The 21,784-nt window shown below is 39.0% G+C and overlaps 8 protein-coding genes across 8 annotated transcripts in view; 7 read left to right on the plus strand and 1 right to left on the minus strand.

The window, feature by feature from the left end:
• Positions 1-5,726: 5,726 nt before the first annotated feature.
• CBG26479 lies at positions 5,727-6,401 on the plus strand (the record flags this gene model as incomplete). Its single annotated transcript, XM_045236080.1, has 2 exons — positions 5,727-6,219; positions 6,265-6,401. 2 exons carry the CDS (start codon positions 5,727-5,729, stop codon positions 6,399-6,401), a joined length of 630 nt encoding a protein of 209 aa, XP_045099089.1.
• Positions 6,402-8,404: 2,003 nt separating this feature from the next.
• CBG26478 lies at positions 8,405-8,880 on the plus strand (the record flags this gene model as incomplete). Its single annotated transcript, XM_045236081.1, has 2 exons — positions 8,405-8,747; positions 8,807-8,880. 2 exons carry the CDS (start codon positions 8,405-8,407, stop codon positions 8,878-8,880), a joined length of 417 nt encoding a protein of 138 aa, XP_045099088.1.
• Positions 8,881-11,814: 2,934 nt separating this feature from the next.
• CBG26477 lies at positions 11,815-12,584 on the plus strand (the record flags this gene model as incomplete). The annotated part of the gene is made up of 2 exons (XM_045236082.1): positions 11,815-12,421; positions 12,469-12,584. 2 exons carry the CDS (start codon positions 11,815-11,817, stop codon positions 12,582-12,584), a joined length of 723 nt encoding a protein of 240 aa, XP_045099087.1.
• Positions 12,585-13,493: 909 nt separating this feature from the next.
• CBG26476 lies at positions 13,494-14,269 on the plus strand (the record flags this gene model as incomplete). The annotated part of the gene is made up of 2 exons (XM_045236083.1): positions 13,494-14,004; positions 14,154-14,269. 2 exons carry the CDS (start codon positions 13,494-13,496, stop codon positions 14,267-14,269), a joined length of 627 nt encoding a protein of 208 aa, XP_045099086.1.
• A 377-nt stretch (positions 14,270-14,646) lies between these two features.
• CBG10753 lies at positions 14,647-15,252 on the plus strand (the record flags this gene model as incomplete). Its single annotated transcript, XM_002634446.1, has 2 exons — positions 14,647-15,088; positions 15,137-15,252. The coding sequence occupies 2 exons, from the start codon at positions 14,647-14,649 to the stop codon at positions 15,250-15,252; spliced, it is 558 nt and encodes a 185-aa protein (XP_002634492.1).
• Positions 15,253-15,651: 399 nt separating this feature from the next.
• Positions 15,652-17,742, plus strand: CBG10752 (the record flags this gene model as incomplete). Its single annotated transcript, XM_045236084.1, has 4 exons — positions 15,652-16,207; positions 16,254-16,349; positions 16,768-17,241; positions 17,642-17,742. 4 exons carry the CDS (start codon positions 15,652-15,654, stop codon positions 17,740-17,742), a joined length of 1,227 nt encoding a protein of 408 aa, XP_045094352.1.
• A 2,053-nt stretch (positions 17,743-19,795) lies between these two features.
• CBG10751 lies at positions 19,796-20,245 on the minus strand (the record flags this gene model as incomplete). The annotated part of the gene is made up of 1 exon (XM_002634444.1): positions 19,796-20,245. The coding sequence occupies one exon, from the start codon at positions 20,243-20,245 to the stop codon at positions 19,796-19,798; it is 450 nt and encodes a 149-aa protein (XP_002634490.1).
• Positions 20,246-21,651: 1,406 nt separating this feature from the next.
• The window catches only part of CBG10750, a gene marked incomplete at both ends in the record, with an annotated part of 2,620 nt that continues 2,487 nt past the window's right edge, over positions 21,652-21,784 (plus strand). The window contains one exon of the mRNA XM_002634443.1: positions 21,652-21,730. Within this exon, the coding sequence (XP_002634489.1) occupies positions 21,652-21,730 (79 nt within the window). The remainder of the gene's footprint in view (positions 21,731-21,784) is intronic.

The following is a 21,784-nucleotide window of genomic DNA, read 5'->3' on the forward strand; positions in this document are numbered from 1 at the left end:
TCAGAAATTCAGAAATTCAGAAATTCAGAAATTCAGAAATTCAGAAATTCAGAAATTCAGAAATTCAGAAATTCAGAAATTCAGAAATTCAGAAATTCAGAAATTCAGAAATTCAGAAATTCAGAAATTCAGAAATTCAGAAATTCAGAAATTCAGAAATTCAGAAATTCAGAAATTCAGAAATTCAGAAATTCAGAAATTCAGAAATTCAAAAAATAAAAAATCCAATCAATCAACTAAATATAAAACTTGTCGTACAACACACTGATCACTATTTTTACTCCTCCTCAAGATGCAAAAACTCTTCTTCTTCTTCTTTTTCCGAAATTTCCACGAAACGTGTGAGATCCGGCTGTCATTCAGGAAATTCTCAATTCAACTCGTCTTGATTAGACAAGACAAGATACTCTTGTCAGAAGTGATGGAATAGGGAGAAAGAAGAAGAAGGAAAATAAGAAGAGAAGGGAGAGGAAAGGTGCCAAAGGGTGTACTTTTCTTGTCTTTTTGGAGGATTCTCCCGGAAGAACGACTTCTAAAAAATCATGGCTTCTATTTTTCGGATCCTAAAACTCGAATTTTTGGGCCTTAATGGCCAGAAAATGATTAAAAGCAAGATTATCAAAAAGTGAACACCCCGCGATTTTTAAAGAGCACATTTTTTATGTGGGGCTTCTTCTGCTTGTTCCGGGTGGCCAGTTCCAGGATTCCTAGTCATCAAAAATCTGGAAACGTGAAACTTGAGAGAGTGTTTCCCCGAGAAGAAAGAGCAAAATGGAACGTTTGTGCTCTTTTCCGCCGCTAGTGCGCGAAAAGAAAAAGAAGAAGAAGAAACAAATAAAATTGAGAGGTGTGAGATTCGCTCATTTGAGGCGAACAGAGAGGGAGGGCGGCAAAAAGAGATTTTTATTGTCCTGGTGACATGTGTACCGAGAAATTAGGATGATGACCTATTTGCACTTTGACAGAGGTGCGAATTGCCAAAAAAACAACAGTGGGGGCTCTGTGGGGTTATTGTGGGTCAGAAGACGTATTTGCTCTGAGCTCAATTATCTCAGTTTCTGTAAGAGATATCCAAAATTTGTCAACTGAAAACATGTTCACCATTATATCGCCAATATTTTTTCAGTTTACCAATTTTTGATATCTTTCATAGGAACCGAGATAATTGAGCTCAAAGTTTACATATATGAAAATACGGTATCTCTCGGGCATAAGAAAAATCCGAAAATTCTCTACTTTCGAGTATATTTCGAATGTCTGTCTGTTTTATGTTTTTGAATGACATCTTCAAAAATTTAAAAAAAATCTTATGTCTGGAAAACAATAAAACTCAGAAACATATGTTTGTGAATATGGTTAAAATAGGTATTGGAAAAAGGAATGTCCAGAAAAAAGGTGTCTATGATATCTGTGTGTCTGTTTGTCCAGATATAAAGAATTAATAAAGTTACAATAACCTTGACACTGACTGTGAGAGCTGTCCATTTCATCAAAATTTGCTGAAACTCGGAAAAAAATGTTTTTGGGAATACAATCTTTTCTAAATTTCAAGAATTGATGAAGAGAAATGATAAATTTTGGAAAATCCATTTTCATTTGTTGACAGATTATTGATATATCTAATAGGAACTTAGGTAATTGAGCTCAATAGGATGGGCTTCTATTAGGGCAGATACGGCAGCTAGAAATCTGGAAATTAAGCATCGGAAAAATGAATTAGAAATTTTTACCCGTTTTCACAAAGTTTCAAAAAACTCTCCTCATGGAACACTCACTCAAACAAGTCCACAAACTACAAAATGAACTTCAAAGATAGGTTCGAAAAATGTTGCATGGGAAAAGTGCTCCTGAGGCTCATTGCTCACTTTCTTCTCGGCGATTTTCTAATGTTTGTTTAAAAATTACTACCAGCAATCATCACTTTCTTGCAGATGCTGTTTGATCGAAGTTTAGTAGTGAGAGGATGGCAAATCGGAAATTGGACTAAAGTCGGATTTTCAAAAAAAAAAATGTAAAAAATATATACTACCGTCCAATCAGATAAAACTTTTTTTCGGTTGATTGTTGGTCATTTTGAGCATTTCCAGGAGTCTGGTGCTTGACTTTAAAGTTTCCGAACACTTTGAAAATTTAGGAGGGTGTAAAACAGACCTAGATTGAATACTTTGGATTCACAGAATTTTTAGAAAATTCTCCGTTTTTTAGATATTTGATTTCTGAATGGCACCTAAAATGTCATTGAAAAGGGTCATCAAAATTCGAAAGGTTATAATCTAAGGTGTCTAGGCGATTTGATATTAATTTAGTATAGTCTATAAAGTCAAACTAACGCAAAGATGAAGGTAAAAACTAGGAAGCTGGCCCGGAAAAGTGAATAGCCTCTCCTCAAAGGTCCTCTTGAGTTTTTTCTTTCTCCATGAAACCGAATACCTTCTACTAAAAAAGAAGCAATCAAAAAGTAGAATAGGAAAAAACCAGCTTATTTTTCAGATGAAAAAATTCATGTTTGCTTAGTTCCAATGTTTTTTTTCTGCCCTATCCCCCTGCCCTACCCGTACCCTATGCCTTTTGAGATCAATTATCTCGATTCCTTTGAGAGATATCAAAAATGTCACAACTGATAAAATATTGGTGATATTATGATAACCAATTTGTTAGTTGAATTTTTTTTTTTGATATCTTTCGAAGGAACCGAGATAATTGAGCTCAGAAAGCACGGATAGGGTGAGCTTCTATTAGAGTATTTGTACTCTTGAAAAATTCATCTACGTTTCTCGGAAACTAGTTATCAATAGAGCACACTTGCTGACCTATTTTCTAACATCGCAAGCCTCGAAAATTGACACATTTTTTTCTTTCATTTTTGTTTGCACTGGATATCCATTTCTCACATCCCACGGCTCAACAAAACAAAAAATTTTAGGATTCCATTTGATTTATAATGATTTATACATCATCAACAAATATTTAAAAACTGAATATAAAATAAACATTTCGGTGACACTGATCTTCAAAAGTTGAAGATGGATGGGCTTCTTTTTTTTTGGGGAGAATGAATTGGAAGCGAAATTTAATCCTTGTGAACTTTTTTGGGGGATATTTGAAAAAAGAGAATAATGACAAACTGAAGATACATTTGAAAACTTTGCTTGTTGTGTAGCTACAGTAATCTATAAGCCAGAAAAAAGCCAGAAAATTTTAGAGTTATTAGAAGCTGTCTAGAAAGATCAAGACAGGCCAGGTTCTCAAACATTTTTCGATCTACCTATTCAACCCAACAGACAGCTGGAAAGTTAAAAAGTCCACATTTTCGAGAGTCATTCCAAATGTTGGCCCCCCTCTTTTCAATTCTACTCCCTCAAAATTTATGTGCCTCATTATTCTACCTTCCCGAATATTCTCCGAAAATTTTCCCTTCTGTTGCTATACGATTGCTCATGGCGGAGCTAATCCGCTGCCTTCTTCCAAGAGCAGCAATTACCGCATTAGAAAGGTATACCTCTCTTCAGCAAAACAGACAAATTTGGATAGAAAATGCTCATATATTCGAAAATCTGGATGAAATAATGATGAATGTCAAAATGATCGAATCCGTCGTGCCACAAATCACTGAATGTAACAAGAAACCTGTATAAGAAAAGCCCCCACACCGTCAGCTTGTGCCAGAAATTCTGTCGACTTTGAGCCCATATATCTCGGCTTCTGGGAAAGTTATCAAAAATGTGTCAACTGATAACATATTGGTGATAAAATGATAAAGATTTTATCAGTTTAGAACCTTTTGATATCTTTGATAGGAACCGAGATAATTGTTCTCAAAAAGCACGTATCCAAGGGGCTTCTATTAGGCCTGTACGGTAAGTTGTGTACCGTATGCTGCTTCTGAAGAATTTTCCGAAGTCGAGTACTTTGCAGAGTGATAGAAATAAAGAAACCGCTAACTGATAGGACCATCCACAAACAGATTCCAGTCACAATTGGCAACATTACTGGGCTTATCTAGCTCATGGAATACTGTAGCTACACAAATAGCAATCAGTAGACAACATATGCCAGTCAACCTTCTGACTCCTACGATACAGTAAGTCATGGAAGAAAATAATCCCTAAAATTGGATTCAAGATTGATCCAAATGTTCTGCTTTAGGGGAATCACTTCTTGGAGCCCGGCTGCCTAATGATCCTGATGGACTCAGACGAGGTGAGCAATGACTGTGATGATTTATCCGATTTCTAGAAGTTTCTGGAGTGTCCAGACTTATTAGTCAGCTCATTAGCGATATTTTTCTTTTCTTTCAAAACAAAAATGATGCGAGGATTTTATTCAGAATGAGACTACTGATTACAATAGGATACCATAGGAAAGAGAGGAAATATGGGTTTCAAAATAGTTATGATGATTTGACAATGTCACTGATAGGGTCGGGAAATGAAAATTACCACAATGAAAATAGAAAAGTTCAATATTTCAGCAGGTCTTTGATGAGTTGAGAAGGTTTCTACCTTTGTCGGCGAGGAACGTTGTATCCCTCTAGCTCGTGTACGTACTGGTACATTGCGTAGAACTGTTCTGAAATTTGCAAATATGAGTTCCAAATTCCAGTGGTAGTCAGTCACACGAAAACTTACTTATGTTGAAAACCAAGTACTGGCACACGTACATCAGACCATATTTGTAGTATTGCGGATTCATTTTTGACAGATTTCTATTCCAGAAGATGTCAAGCGCACCTGTGATGATTCTCAATATGAACAGCAACTCGAGATAGAAGATGGCACTTGATGTGTGTCTATACCTCCCTTCAGCAATTTTCTGATGAATACTGTACTGCCAGGCGACGAGAACACATTTCCCGGCAATGAGAACGGGACTCCAGCCATTGGGTAGATCTTTGGAATACTGGTTGATGTAAAGGATACATGATTAGGAGCGGGATTTCTACAGCCATTATCAAAAGATTAGGTGGTGTTGGACGTTGTCTTCCACGTGACATGGTGTATCTGAAAATTAACTTTTAGAATTGTAACGAAACTTGAATGAAATCCAAACAGAGTGAGCCGCCAGAGTGTGAAAGAGAATAAATAATATGAAGTCAAAATATGAAGTCAAATCACATCTTCCTTCCTCAGACCTGACAGCTCACATGAGGCAATTAATAAAGAGTCATGCGGACGGGATAAGTCGCGGGAAAGGGCTATCCTTAAAATTTAAAGTGCATGAATAGGATCTCGTTTCCGGTTAATAGTACGTACAAAACTAGGGGGAAGAAAGCTGAATTTCCTTACTTAGCGCCGAAGACTTAATGGAAACGATATATAGATTGAAAAAAAAATTTCGAATCAAGAGCATTTGAATTTTTGGTGGACAGCATTGGGACGGGTATTGGGATATTCCATGAATGAACGAACTGATTCGTCCACGCTCGCCCGCAGCAACGAATTTATTCTAAGTGCCTCAGATTCAATCATGACTGTTATGTTTCATTCTTGACTGAATATTTGACGGTTATATTGTGCTCAATTGTGTCAATTCCACTTCAACCAATTATCTAGCCACTATCCATTTTCTGTCTTACAATCTCTGATAAAAATACTCCTAGATACACAGACAATATTTTCAGTCCCTAGTGCCCTACTTGAAAAACAACTCCTATTGTTATCTCACTAGCCCACGCTCCCTTTCCCTTTATCTTCATTCATTCTCCCTTCCCAATCAACTATACAATCATGCGCGCTTCCTCGGAACCTCCTGAAATGACTTATTCTTCTGAACGAGCTCCAACCCCAACCCCAGCTATCACCACCCTTCCTATCAGAACAGTGTCAGAAGATCAAAAGAAAAGAGCCCAGACTGTTTCATTGATCCCTTTATCGTTCGATATCGTATTCCTCGTTATTTACATTACTTTGATTGCTGTGTATCTCCACGAGGATCGTCACACTCCAATTCAAATCCACGCTCTTCATGGAACATCTGCTACAGTAAAAGCTGGAGTTGTCATCGGGCAGGCATATGTGATCAAAGTCATCAGCAGAGGAACGTACTCCTCCTACCATCGATCCTACACACTCACTATAAAAGTTTCCATTTTCCGTCTGTTCATTGTCGCCCACGACTTCATTCTCTACAGTTTTCGAAACTCGGAAGGACTCAAAATGGAGACTATTGTTGATTGGATTGGAATTTGGTCTGCTGCGATGTACATGCTTTATAGTATAAGTGAGTAATCAGAGATTCTGAAAAATAAAATTAATGTGTTTTCAGTGGTTCCGATATTAGTGTGGGCGTATTATTACAAAACTGATGAGGAGGTTGAGATGATGCAAATGCCAACACCGGAGAGAAGAAGCAGATATTCTTCGATGGAGTTTAATGAGGAGGAGAGATATTACATGGCTTGATCTTCCATTCCAGTTCGCTTAATTTTTACCTTTTCTTCAGGAACTATTTTTTCAGGAATCCTAAATTCTGGATTTTCAATAAATGTGTTAATTTTTGAACTATGTGTTTTTAATCGGATGTGAGATTGTGAGAAAAAAGCTAGGATATACAATTTCTGTCATTATTACAGAGTTTACCCCTTTTACAGACTTTACCCCAAAAGGAAAATTTTCTTTAGTTAGTTTACAAAAAAATCAATTAATTACATTCTAACTTTGATTATTTTTAATTAATTACATTCTAACTTTGCCCTTTTCAGAAAAGCAAGGACTATTAATGCACTTTGAATTATCACGGCCACATTACTCTTTGATAATTGGCTCATGAGAGCTGTTAACTAGGGAAGGCCCCAACTGGGGTGTGGCGATACGCATGGTGACCTATATTATCTGAAAGCTGACATTTTCCTGATTCCAAATCTGTTTTCAAAAAGTGCATTGTCGCGGTAGTTTTCGAGAAAACTGGGTCGGAAGCTTTGAAAAAATACGTGGATTTTAAATACAATTTTCCTCCATCACGTATATAAGTTTTTGAGAGTTGAAAAAATGTGGAAGCGTGGTCAAATGGTTAGTGAGGAGGAATATTGAGCGGGTACTTTCTGGTTTGACTCCTTCGACATGCTAAACTTTTTTTGAATTTTTTCATTGTATTTTTCTTTTGATTGTATCGAACTTCTGGATGATGTTAAAGGTCAGGAAATCTTGTGAAAAGTCTTATTTTATTGTTTCTCTGCGTTTAGAATGTATTTTAGGACATTCAAAATTTTTCGAAAATTTGTAAAAAATCCAAGGGGGTACCCCATGGCGATTTTTACAAAAAATAAATTTCGAAAAAAAATTTGAAAAAACTTTCAGGTTATAGAGAAACATTCAAAATGAAAATTGAATTTAATAAAAAACCCAGGAATGAAGCCATCAACTCCTTCAAAACTCATTTCAAAAACTAGGAGTATGTACTGAAATCACTTTCAGAGCTCATAATTGTCTTCATATGGCCAATTTGAAGAAAATAACTTTGGTACTGTAATCAGCGTTAAAAAATATTTTTAAAAGTACTAATGTCCAAATGTAAAGAGAAATCATAAACAAGTGGTTTGCCTAAAATCTCCAATAGATCAACCTCTGAAAATTGCTGAAGTCTAACTATAAGCTAGCCGGAGAAGCCAAAGTAATCAAAGTTATTTTCTTCACATTGAAGACAATTATGAGCTCTGAAAGTGATTTCAGTACATGTTTAACTTTTTTGGACGGAGTTTTCAAAAGAGTACATGGAACTGACTGTATCTTGTATTTCGAATGTTTCTCTATAATCTGAAAATTTTTCAAATTTTTGTTTCGAAAATTTTTGTTTTTGAAAAAATCGCCTTGGGAAAAATTTTGAATGTCCTAAAATACATTCTAAACGCAGAGAAACAATAAAATAAGACTTTTCACAAGATTTCCTGACCTCTAACATCATCCAGAAGTTCGATACAATCAAAAGAAAAATACAATGAAAAAATTCAAAAAAAGATTAGCATGTCGAAGGAGTCAAACCAGAAAGTACCTGCTCAATATTCCTCCTCACTAACCATTCGACCACGCTTCCACATTTTTTCAACACTCAAAAACTTATATACGTGATGGAGGAAAATTGTATTTAAAACCCACGTATTTTTTCAAAACTTCCGACCCAGTTTTCTCGAAAACTACCGCGACAATGCACTTTTTGAAAACAGATTTGGAATCAGGAAAATGTCAGCTTTCAGATGATATAGGTCACCATGCGTATCGCCACACCCGAGTTGAGGCCTTCCCTAGTAAGTCTGGAGAAGTAAAGGTGTGATCTCCCTACTGAATTGAGAAGTCACGCCCTCTACCTCTTTCACCCCACGACCAAAACGACAAGTTCATTTTTCTCAGGCGGCTCACTAGATTTACTTCGTGCTTTCTAACAATTCTAGAAGTCAATTTTCAGATATACCATGCCACGTGGCAGACGATGCCCAAAACCGCCTAGTCTTTATATAAAGACTTTCGAAATCCCGATCCTAACCCTGTACGTCATTTACATCATTCAGTTCCCGACGCACCTTTCTAATGGCTGGCCCATTCTCATCGCCTGGCAGAACAGTCTCCGTCGCAGAATCGCCGAAGGGAGATATAGACATACCTCAAGTGCCATATTCCATCTGTTGTTGCTGTTCAAATTGAAAATCATCACAAGTGTGTATGACCTCTTCTGGAATAGCAAACTGTCAGATATCGATCCAGCAGTGCACACCTACGGTTGGCTATACGTGGCCCAATCCTTGGTTATCAACACAAGTAAGTTTTCTTATCACTGACTATCACTGGAAATGGAAACTTATATTTGCGAGTTTCAGGACAGTTCTATGCAATGTACCTGTATGTACAAGAGCTGGCAGAAGTCAGGAAGAACGATCGTCACCGTCGATAAATGTGGAAGTCATGTTATCTCATAAAAGACTTGCTGAAATTTCGAACTGTTCTATGTCCATTGTAAAAATGCATCACATTAATAATCTGCAGAAATTTTTCTTGCCCAGCACAATGATCCTATCAATGACATTGTAATATTATCCTACCTATTTAAAAATCCTTATTTTTCATCCATTTCTCCTCTTGGTATCCTTTCGTGATCAGTTCTGCATGTCTGAATAAAACCCTCACATCATTTTTGTTTTGAAAGAAGAAAAATATCGCTAATGAGCTGATAAGTCGTAAGGCTCCAGAAAGTTCTAGAACTGCAATAAATCATCACAGCCATATGAGTCCAACAGGATCATTAGACATCCCTGCTCCAAGAAGAGAATCTATTGAAACACAGCATTAGGATCATCCTGAATCCAATTTTTGCATACTTGTAATCCGGGTCTTTGCCGGGCCTCTGCCATAATTTCTTTCAGAAATCTGCCATAATTTCTTTCAGAATCTATTTTTTCGAACCAACTAAATCAGATAGAGCTCCACGAGTACTACAAAACGGTATTATTTGGAATACTGTATCTTATCTATGAACAAAGTTACAGATTATAAAGTGGCTTTTCTCGCAGGGCCCGGCAGGCCCGGGGCGGGCCTGCTTTTTTTTGCTCCTTTCGCTCTGTAACTCTGTTCATAGATAAGATACAGTATTCCAAATAATACCGTTTTGTATTACTCGTGGAGATCTATCATACCTGATTGAGTTGGTTCGAAAACATTGATTCTGAAAGAAGTTATGGCAGGGCCCGCGAAGGCCCGGCAAAGGCCCGGATTACAAGTATGAATTTTTGTATTTCTCTGGATTTTTCTTCATCGTAAGTATCGGTGGGGTCCAGTGCCGAATATAGGCTCTCAGTGGTTAGCTGCTAATTGCTAGCTACAGTAGCTACAGTAATCCACGAATTAGAAGAGTTCAGTGATGTTGCTAACTATACATTTTTCTGAAGATGGGTATGCCTTTTTTGTAAGAATCGGTCAGGCCCCGTACCGATCAAATATTTCTATAATTAGCTGCTGAGGGCTCACTAGCGGAGCTCGCATAAAGACCAATTACGACACTGTTCTCTGAATTCCACGGACGCAAACAACTAAATCTGCCTGTCTGACCCACTGCTACTCTGCTCTCCCTACCTACCATAATCCCTGGTTCTCTAACCTTTGTCGCATGCACAGACTCTCTTTCCTATTGCATATCAATGCCTATATAAAGACCTAGCCTCACCATTCGATTCACTTCGCAATGCGTGCTTGTCGCACTCCCCCTCCATCTCCTGACCCGACACATATCTCCGAATTGAAATTTTCTACTCCAGTACTCCTACCGAACCTAAACCAACGTCAGAAAAAGACTCCTAGAAGAATCACCATCGTTTTTCTACTCTGTGACGTTTTATACCTTGCCGCATTCGTCACCCTTTTCTGTGTCAGTGACTACAGTACCATTCCAATAGGGATAAAGCTGATGTATGGGGCATCTATCAAGCTACAGATCTGGACTATTTTGAACAGTTTGATGGTTTTGAAACAGATCGCCAAAGGAGACATTGAGTTGTACAAACGTATGGTGCCGGGAAACATGAAACATTCGCGAGTTCTCAACGCACTTTTGGGAATTCCAATTGGAATTTGGTGGACGCTGTGCAAGGAGAGCTATACTTATCAAATCGAACTTCTCTATGGGTATACTTCTTATTTGATAGGTAAGTGTCGTAGCAGACAGGCAAAAGAACTATTAAAATTTCCAGTATTCTCCGTGATCGTGGTAAATTGCGTTCCAACTGAAGTGACCCCGGAGCCGCATCCAAATCAGCCAGAGATTGCATAACTCTCTTGTTATTTTTGTGAATAAACCATTCTTATTATCCCCTTTGATGAACCTCCAGAAAAATAATATACCGTAATCCAGAATTGTTTTGAACAAAGCTCATTCCCTCGACGAAGTTTCAGGAAAACAAAGTACCGTAATCTAGAGCAGAACCTTCCAGTCCTCTCTAAATCCCCATTGACTTTTGCATAATCATCTTCAAAGTCAAACTTCTTACTTCAAAATAAGTTACTCATTACGACTCTATACACTTTCCACACTCTCTAATTTCTCCCTGGCTTCTGTTTCTTGGAACTAACGAGACACGGTCAAGCACGGATTAGACTGCTCTGCTTGCTCTCAATCACTCATCGACGTCTTCTGATGTTCCAGAATATAATAATCAAACCTTGAGGATCTTAGTGTAACATTCCATATCACTTGAGTGATTTGGGCAAATGAAGAAAACTGAGATAACCTTTTTGCTCAAACTTTGAACATCGCGTCTTTGTGCTGCTCCGCCTTAATTCATGGATTGATCAAACGATCATTATTTCCAGCTTCTCCTATGAACCTCCGGACCTTTTTTCTTGGTGCGGTCCGACCCAAGACGATTATCTAAATCGTTTCTGTGGCCTGGTACAAGACATAATAACTCGTGGTTGAGCACTGACTGTCTGCAACACAAGTTCATTTTTTCGAGAATTTTTTCTTGTGTCGGTCTTTTTTGATGTATCGTGGAACCTATAGCTTTCTTTTCTGTCAGCACAAGCAAAAACAAATTCTGGCCGACAGGTGTCACATAAGTCAATAAGTATTCCATCCCACTTTCATTCTCCGAAACATCTCCCCCGAAACCATAACGAAGCTCTCTGACTCCACCCCGAATTTTCACTTTTCCTACTCTCTCGTTTTTCGGATTGGCTCTGGTTTCTCTGTGCTCCCATAGAAGGCATGGCTCCCCTCCCTCCACCTACCTTTCCTTCATTTTCTCCTTTTTCAACTCCCAACGACACCACTTTTTCTTCCCTCTTCCCTGAATCTTCTTACCTGCCGGAGGTGGAGATGAACGAGTCATTTCCACTAATGGAGGCGAATCCTCCTCCGGATAGACTAGAAGAACGGAAATTCAAGCTTCGCACGAAAGCTAACAACGCGTGTGGTAAGCAATGGTCGTTTGATCTGGGATTGTTCATGGTTTGTGTCTTGTACTACGTCATGATCATCGCCACCTTGTCATGCGCCAAGTACCCGACTGCGTGTGCTTCTCTTCGGAATGCTGATCCCCAAAGCCTCCTTTCTGATGGATCAATTGGTTTGGATGTCAGTTTGGATGTCGGTGCCGAGTTCCATGATGGTATTGCGGCATCAAATGGAACTTCTTCTTTTTCAACAAAAGAAGAGGAGGAGGTGACAACGTTGTACGTTCTTTTCGGAATTTCCGTAATCGTCAAGTTTCTTCTCTGGCTTACCAACATCTTCGTTGGATTCAGTATCGTTGAAAATTCTGATGATGCCGCTCGTCACGCTCTCTTCCTATCCAAATACTTCACCATCTTCCGTGTCATCTTTGCATTCTTCGATACGGTTCTCTTGGTGACTGGAAAGCTTCTCTATGACGCTCACAAATCCATTGCTCTCGGATTCTTTGGACTCTTGATCTACCCATTGGTTCAATTCTTTTATGTTCTTGGTGGGTTTTCAGAATAATGATAGGTTACGAAATAATCGACTTTTCAGGATGCCTCGCTGTTCAAATCGACATCTCGATGTCGTTGAAGGAAGTGCTTGATGAGAATTTTGTGGAGGAAATGGAAATGGGCGAGGTTCAAGATGACGAAAGATTCCCAATTTGACATTTTCAATTTATTATTACTGCTTTTCTTGTCTCACCTTGTCTTCTTCTCTTTTCCCTGTTCCTCTTCCCTAATTGTTCAATTTTGTCCATGAGCTCATTTGCTGTCCCCCGATGCGGCATGTCGATTCGAATTGGCAATAAAACCCTTGTTGAATAAAAAAGTAAGACAGATTATGATAATAGTCGGAAGGAGTCGGTAGTTTTGCCGCTGGGTAATAAGGCACCGCTTGGAGCAATTATAGAGGGTTATTACAGACAATTTTCGTTTGGAATATGATTTGGCGGCAATTCTGAAATCGAGGGCAATTGAGGGTTATTATCAGATGTACAAGGTGGTGCACAAATACCAGAACTGATGAAAACGAATATATATGTATTTAGACATAAGTATTTTGGAAGCATGAAAATTGGTAGACATATGATTTGTTTAATTCAAAGTGACGGAAATTTTAAAAGATATTTCTCGAGTCTAGGTATTGTTATTATCGTCCAAAGATGATCGAATAATTTTAAACTTCGCCAGATAACTGACGAATTTCCGCTTACGAAAATCTGACCATGATCCGCTATAGAGCAGTTTTTGGCCAAGTTCCGGCCAGAATCTGGGCAATATCCGTCCGAAAAAGATCCGCCCGCCTGTTCGTCAACGTCTCTCTCTCCAAATCCTCAAAATTCGGTCATTTCATTTATTTTACCGCTTTGTAATCTTATAATGATAATGGTAACAATTGTTTTTTTGCATTTTTTTAAAATAGTGAGCCTGTTAAGCTCCGCCCACCACGGATCCGCTCTGGCTTCTCTAGACCTCTTTGCTTCCTGCCTAAAAGGTGTATAAAGATATTCAGACAACAACACGGCGCACTTTCCCTGTTTCTCCTTCCCTGAAACCCCCGAACGAGCCCTAAAAATGTTCGATCCTTCCTTGAGCCCTCATCGTCTGAGCACTCAATTCAAGCTCCGAAAAAGAGCTGAAATCTCGGCAAAAGCCAGCTTCATTTTTGAGACAATATTCATGGTCATCACCATCATCTGCTATGTCAAAGTCATCCATCTGATCCAGGATACTGACGTCGAGAATCAATTTATTCAGGGCAACGGAACAGATGTGGTCCTCATGTTTCCGGATCCAGCACTCGATCGTCGTATCTCGGAACTTCGAGAGGATTACTTTGTCTACGGAGCAGATGTGATTGTCAGAAGTTTCTTTTGGATGGTCAACATCAAAATCATCGCTCTCACCGTTCATCGATTCGATTCTCTCGCTGCCCGCCTTTCACGAACCATGACTTTTGTACGTGTTGTATCCGGATTGTTTGCTTCGGGAATGCTCATGAGAAGCAAGGTGCTCATGGATTCTTCAAGCTTAATTGTCTACGATGCATCTTCTCATTTCGTCTTCCATCTGGTTTATACTCTCGGTGAGTTACTACGTCGCGCCACAATTTATGGTTTGAAGGTAACGCTTTGCAAACCATACGAGACGTCACTGACCCCAGCTAGGATAAAACGCTTTTGCACTTTTTTAGAAGATTATCATAAATTCAAAGTTAAAAAAAGTTGTTTTCAGTTGCCATCCTGCTTCACTACGACTTCGTGTACTCGTTGGAGAAATGCTGGCACTACAATCGTCAGGAGCAGCTCGAGATGTTGGCTCTTTACGAAGAAGGCCTTGACGATAATTGATCTTTGTTAATTTTTTTTTCTTGTATTTACCCATCACAACCTAGACACCATTCTCTTTATACCATTTTTTCGTAGTTCTTTTTGAAAGTCTCCGTCCGGTAGACCCACTATATTTCTGTTTTTTTTTGAAAATCTAATAAAGTTGTATGGAAAAAAAATTGTTCACTTTCAGCTCAATTATTTCGGTTTTTGTTAAAGATATCAAAAAGTGGTCAACTAAAAGAATTTTGGTGATATTATGATAAATAATTTATCAGTTGACACCTTTTTCATATATTTTATAGGAATCGAGATAATTGAGCTCAAAGTTGAAGCACATACGGTATCACGTTGGCTCATCGCCCGAAACACCCTGGTTCAGTTGCTCTGGTCCTTTGATGCTCTTCTTGGCATTTGTCTTCTACTGTTATCTGATTGTGACATCTGTAAACCCTGACATGCAGCAAACTTCGACCTCATTCCCGGAGCTACACAACAAGACTCTATGGACCATTTCTCCTACTCAGAAGCTTCTCAACAATGCCACAATCCACGAGAAATACAAGAGCCTGGTCAGGTATCATTTGATTTCTCCACTCATTAGGATCTTCATCCTAACGGGCAGTTTTGCCACGACTACGAAGACCGTTGATGCCGACTTGCCACTTCCTCGAAGATTGTGGTTCCTTGCAGCTAATATTGTCATGCGTGTCCTTTTGGGATTAGTCGATGCAATCATAATCATCGAGGTCGAGATCTATAACCATGTAAATGTAACAGCCATCGCGAATTCATCAATCTTGAACGTATATGCAGCCGTTCAGATCCTCTATTTACTCGGTGAGTTGAATGCGAAGTACAGTATTAGGAAGAAATTCTAAATTGCAGATTCCATCGTCGGCTTCTCGAAAATCATAATCTGGATCAAGAAGTGCGAGCGTTTGGAGCAGGTTGAGCAAATGGCGATGGCATCAATGGCAGAGAGTTTGGTTTCCTTGGCCTAAACGATTCGATCTTCACTCTTGTCCAACATTATTCTTCAACTATGCCAATACTAAACCGAATCTTGTACTCTAAACTTTTTCCAAATTGTATAATTTCTTTAAAGGAATCTTAATAAACTCTTGTTTAAAGTTGGAACTCGAGAACAGTTCTGCAAAGAAGGAGTCCGTTTTGCAAAGAAGCGATCTATTGAACCATCTCTCTTCCAATACCTATGCACGTTATTCTTCTCACCAAAACATTAACTTCGATTTCCCCAGAGCTCATTATGTCAGCTCATACCTATCCTCGTGCTTCTGGAAGCTCTCTTTCTCTCCCTTCTTCTTCATTGCTAACGAGAAGTATAAATGGCTTTCACCTCCTCCCATTCTACTCACTGCTCTTTCTTCTTACCTCGCAGAATGATGGAGCTTTCCCAACAACCGCCCGGCTCTGATGCTTTCCCTAGCAACCAACTCCACCTTCGAAAGAAGATCTACCATGTCACCAACGTCCAGATCATAACTGATGTTGTGATGCTTTTCTTGACATTCGCCTTCTACGGCTATCTGTTGGTGGTCACTCCAAGTCCGTACGTAAAGAAAGCCTCAACCCCACTCCCGGAGCTACACAACAAAAGTCTTTGGACTATTTCTCCAACTCAAGTGCTTGTTAGCAATGCCACAATCCACGAGGAGTACAACAACCTGGTCAGCATTCACTTGGTCTCTCCAATCATCAGGTCCTTCCTCCTAATGACCAGTTTTGCCGCGACATTGAGAACCGTTGATTTCGATTTGCCGATTCCTCAAAGATTTGGGTTGCTCCAAGTTAATATTGCCTTGCGTGCCATTTCGGGATTGGTCGAGACCAGCATGATCATCAAAGTCGAGATCTATAAACATTCCATTGCTACAGCTATTGTGGTTCCATCAATCTTGTACGTATGGCCAGTCATTCAGCTTCTCTCTCTTCTCGGTGAGTGGAAAGGGAAAGTACAATATTAGAAGGTACTGAATTTCAGATTCCATCTTCGGCTACTCAAAAATCATCATCTGGATCAAGAAGTGCGAGCGTTTGGGGCAGGTTGAGCAGATGGCGATGGCATCAATGGCAGAGAGTTTGGTTTCCTTGGCCTAGAAGATTCGATCTTCATTCTCGTTTAACATCATTTCAACTATCCCAAATTGAACCGAAACTTCTATTTAGAACTTCTTTAAAATTGTATCATTGCTTCAAAGTAATCCTAGTAAACTCTTGTTTGAACTTGAAAATCTGGGGACATGAAAAATTAATTTTCCTCTTATACATAACTGAACTCCAAGAAAACTTGGCTCCGTCCTTCAAATGAAGTGGGCACCATTGAACTCATCTTTGGCTAATAGTCCCGTCCAAGCTCCGCCCTCCTCGCTCCGGATTAATAGGCTCCCTCCTGCTCGTTCATATTTCCCTCTAGCTCCTGCTCAAAATGAGTGGTCCTTCCCAAGATCTCCCACCATATTTCCTATTTGAAAACCAACGAAATCTACGATTTAAAGCCAAAAAGATAATCAAGTTTCAACTGTGTACAGACATCATTTTCGGGATTCTGGCCTCTATTCTCTACATTGTTGTTTTCTGGTTCCTATCCTGCTCCAGACTCCCCTGTCCGCCGCCAACATCTTCTTGTGAAAATTCGAACCATAATCAAAGTTTTGTGACTGCTTCCCGGGATCGTACTACTATCATCGACCTCAAACAAAATGTACTATTCTTCTATCAACCTTCAATGACCTTGAGAGCAATCTTCATAGCCACTAATGGGCTCCTGTTCGGATTTTTTGAAGATCTCAAAAACCAAAGAAATCGAATGGCTCGTTCGGTGATTCGCTTCATTACCATCTCTCGTTTTCTTTCTGGATTATTGGATTTGTTCATGATTTCGAGGGTACAGTACCTCCTCAATTCTCTTCCGGCGACTCTTCCTTGGATTCTGTTCGCATGGCCTTTGGCACAGTTTTTCTATGTACTCGGTGAGTTGAATGTTAAGGAACCCAAAACTTGTAATCCGAGCGGACAAATGGAATACATAAAACTCCTTCTGGGAAGCTCTCCTCTCCTTCAGTGATTTTAAGCACATCTACCGTATTTGTTGTAATAGAAGCCCACCCTATATTTTGAGCTCAATTATCTCGGTTCATATGATATATATCAAGAGTCTGTCAACTGAGAAAATATAAGTGATATTATGATAAACATTTTATCAGTTGACACCTTTTTGATATCATTTACAGGTGCCGAGAAAAATTGACTCAAAGTTGGGGGAATCAATCGGGGCCGAGATAATTGACCTCAAAGTGCACGTATAGGGTGGGATTTCATTAGAGCATTCACGGTAGGTTGAACAGTTCCTTTTTAACATTTTATTTTCAGATTCCGTATGGGGATACAAAAAAGTGATTGGTGTGCTGCTGAAATGTGAGCGGTTTGAGGATATTGAGCAAATGGCAATAGAAAATATGAACGATGGATAGGAAGAGACGATATAATTTATAGACACATAATAATTTATTGTACAATTTTTAATCAATGCCATATTTTTGTGTAGCTGATGAAAATAAGTATGAATAAATGAATTGTTAAGTCTTCATCTGTCTTCATCTTCATCTTCAGTCTTCATCTTCATCTCTCTCTTCATCTGTATCACTTGAGCTGTGCTCTTCCTACTCCTCTTCTTCTGTAAAAACCACAATTATATCCAAAGGTTAAAATAAGCGGATTAAAGGCTCATCCATATATCATACCTTCCCTCATTAGCGTTTAATGAAGATTCATTACATTTAATTGGTCCGCAAATTTGAATCATTGAAAAAGAGAATCGGAAACAGATAATTTTTTGCCAAATAAAAAATTTTTCTGTTTTCCCAACCTGAAAAAAAAAGAAAAAAAGGTTTCATTTTTAACTCTTTTTTTTCACAAATTCAATGCTTTTCTCTAGTTCACGGAGCTTCATTACCCTCTTCGTCATCTTGTCCTTCACAAGTTAATTCCCACCAAACCAAAATTGCGAAAGTGGGTACTGTAGTAAATGAGGGCCGAGATGAAGCTTCTGCGCTCCACTCATTGCCCTTTTTCCGAAGCTACAGTACACTTTGATCAAGTTTCCTTTGATACCACACATGGGGAATCGACCAACTTGCTCCAATTTGTGTGGCACTTATCTGAAACAGGAAGAATGATATATCTATATCATAAATACTACAGTAACTTACTTGCATTAATAGAATCCGAACTTATAAAAATACTCCAGCGTTTATTGTTGGGATTATTCAGAGCTCTAAAGGTGGCAGTTAGCAAACTGAGAACCACCATTAACCGTCTGTATAGAAGCTCTTTAGCGGAATTATCGAGATTAGCTATGAAGTTGTCGATGTATTCCAAGATCCAGGTCCAGTCCCAAAAGCTCTAGTTTCAGCTTCAGGATCATACCCACCAGTTCAAATAGCTTCAGTTCCAATAGCAACAGTTCCAGGACCCAGGACCGCACCGGCTCTCAGAGCTTCGGCTCCCAGAGCCTCGGCTCCCAGAGCCTCGGCTCCCAGAACTTCGGCTCCAAGAGCGCCAGCTCTCAGAGCCCCAGCTCCAGCTCCAGCACGATGCCAGTTTCCATTTCGGAAACTGACGATTCTCCCTGTTTCTCTCTCACCTTATATGCAAAAATCCGAGAGATTCTTATCTCTTCGCTCCAATTTTTCCACATTCAAAAAAGTTTTTTTTCAGAACGTGAAATTTTTTCTTTCCACTGAATTTTTTTGGAAATTTTTTGAATTTTTTCACGCGCCCGTTATATTATAATTGCATTTTACAATTCGTTTCAGTAATGAAAAATTGGTCTTGTGGTATACACTGTCAGCTGTTAAGCCGAAGCTTTATGGTTCGACCTCTGCCAAGTTTTTTCTTTTTTTTTTTGTTTTTTGCTTTGGCAAAAATTGTTTTTGAAGGTTCCTTGCACACTTTTAACCAGAATTTTCAAATCATGTGCGATTTCTAAAAATCTATTTTTATAATTTTTCGCTGAGCAAATTATTGTTGGTCATAGTTGTTATGATGACTTGTATTTCTAACGCCTGAATCGACTATCCATACGCACGGAGTAATACACTTGGGGGACAGGTTCCACATGAATTTTTGAAGACGTCACATTAATTTTTAGGAGAAAAGTGAAAAACAAAAAGTTGCTCTATTGGGTTGTTGTAAACAGGGATTGTGGAAAGCTTTGGATTGGGAGTTATTGTCGGAATAAAAAAAGTGATTTGCAAGCTGCGGCGCAGTTTTTTGCGGCTTTTTTTGTTGGAAAAATAACAGAAAACTCAATGAAAATCAGGAAAAAAAAGGAAAATGAACGTATTTTTCAGGTTTCGAAATTTGTCGTTGTGTTAAATTTTTTTAAAACTACAAAATTGAAATTATTTGTAGCATCTAGTTATAGGCCTCCAAATTCAAAAAAGTGAATGAGTCATTTTTTAAACTAAAAATTTAAAAAACAACTAAATTCAACAACAACTTTATTTTCATCAAAAAAGGCAATCAAAGTCCAATAGCAGTTTTATCAGCCGATTCGTCCGCCGAATTATGAACGGATTTGCCAACCGAATTGTCAATCGATTTGTCAACCGATTTACCAGCTTCGTCGGCCGCAACGTCGATTAGTTTGCTAGCCGATGTGGTAGCCGTATCGTCAATTGAACTGTCAGCCTGTTTGTCGGTTGTTTTTGTTGTCTTCTTGGAAACCGAGCTGCCAGACGACTTCTTCTTGGTTTTTGCAGTCCGCTTTTTTGCTTTTTTTGCAGGTTGCTTCGCAGCCAAACTGTCAGTCACCTGTCTGTGTGTTTTCGGCGGATTGGGAACCCAGTCCTCGGGAAGTTGTCTTCTTGCGAAATCGTATGCTTTTTGTTCATCAGTACGACTATCACCATATGGTTTATCCACATCATTTATAAATCTTATAGGAACAACAACTAAATCCGGAGTGATCATCGGGAGTCATTTTCTTGGTATTTTTGTCAAAAAGACCTCTCATTTGAGAAACTTTTTCTTTGATACCAGCAGGCCACGATGTTTTCACAAGGGAAAGAGCATCCAATGAACTTTCCTCCTTGACAAAATCACTGTATTTAGCCAAGTATTTTGAATCGATTTTAGCGATGTTATCGATTCCCTGAACAACCTTATCCAACTCCTTACAGTTCTCACCTTGCACGCCACACGATTCCTCAACTTACTTAGCCAATCCCTCCAAATCGTTCGACAATCCCGCCAATTTTCCACTTTTCAACGCATCAATACTTTCTTTTCTCTTCTTGAGCAACTCGGTGACAGCTTGTTCCAATTGAATTTTTCCTTCCTTCAAGTTCCTGACGAACGGCGACCAGATCCACGATATAACCATACATTTTCAGATCTTGGACAACAGCTGGAAGCAACTCATCTGAAATGAAAATTTTTAAAGATTATAAAATTGCAGCTTTTGGACATATTTGATAATTTGACAATGGAAATATTGTTTTACTGTTTCAATCAAATAAATCAAAAATTGCTAGAAATTGGTAGAGATTTGTAGAATGGAAATACAGGGTGAGGAATAAATATAGCGCCGCTTTTAAGACGGTATAGAAACCTCAAAACAAAAGATTTTTTTCTCAAATTCGGTCAAGATGTTCATTAAGAGATAACAAAAAAGATGGCATTAACAATTATTGAGCCTTCCTCCGTTCGCTCCGATGACAGCTCGAAGTCTCTTCAAGAAGGAGTCGACTACGGCACGGGGGTAGTTGACGTCCAAATTGTCCCATGCCGCGGACAAGGATCTATTCAGGGCTTCCAAATTAGGATAATTTTTTGTGGAGACTCATTGGGTCCAATATTCCCAAAACAAAAAATTCGTTGGATTGAGTACCGGACTGGAAGCTGACCATCGATCCTTAGTGAGAAAATCCGGAAAATTGGCTTGGAACCACTGACGAGTGAGCTTTGCAGTGTGTGCAGGCACTCCGTACTGATAGAATGGTCAATTGTCGTTCACAAGACGTGATTGGGACTGGGGCAGCACCTCCGACTTCAACATTCGTTCGATGTAGGATTTTTGTTGATCTTGGCTCCACAATCGACAAAATTTTACGAGCATATCTCACCAAATACGGTCACCGTGACCGGGTGAGATGTCTTATTCTGGGTTTTTCATCTTCTACATGCACTATAATAATCGATAGCCCCGATTCAATTTTTCTGGTCAGTCTTGTTTGCCTGAACAGTGTACAACTTCATCTATAAAAAACGGTCTTCAAGTGCGTGCCGAAGCGCGTGCCTCGAAGGAGATTTTTGGATTTTTTTCAGTTTTAACCCTTTGTTACGGTCCGTTAGGAAAGCGCCTTTTTGGGTTCGATATGGAATCATATGGAGCTGTTTTCGGAAAATATTTCTCATTGATTTGCGGAGCATTAGGAATAAAAAAAGTGAGACTCGGTGTTTGCGTACTTTGATTCCCGCCTCCCCCCACCGACGCTCCGCCCATCGTTT

This window comes from Caenorhabditis briggsae, assembly GCF_000004555.2.
Source record: "Caenorhabditis briggsae complete genome, chrIV, whole genome shotgun sequence".
Classification (NCBI taxonomy): Eukaryota; Metazoa; Nematoda; class Chromadorea; order Rhabditida; family Rhabditidae; genus Caenorhabditis; species Caenorhabditis briggsae.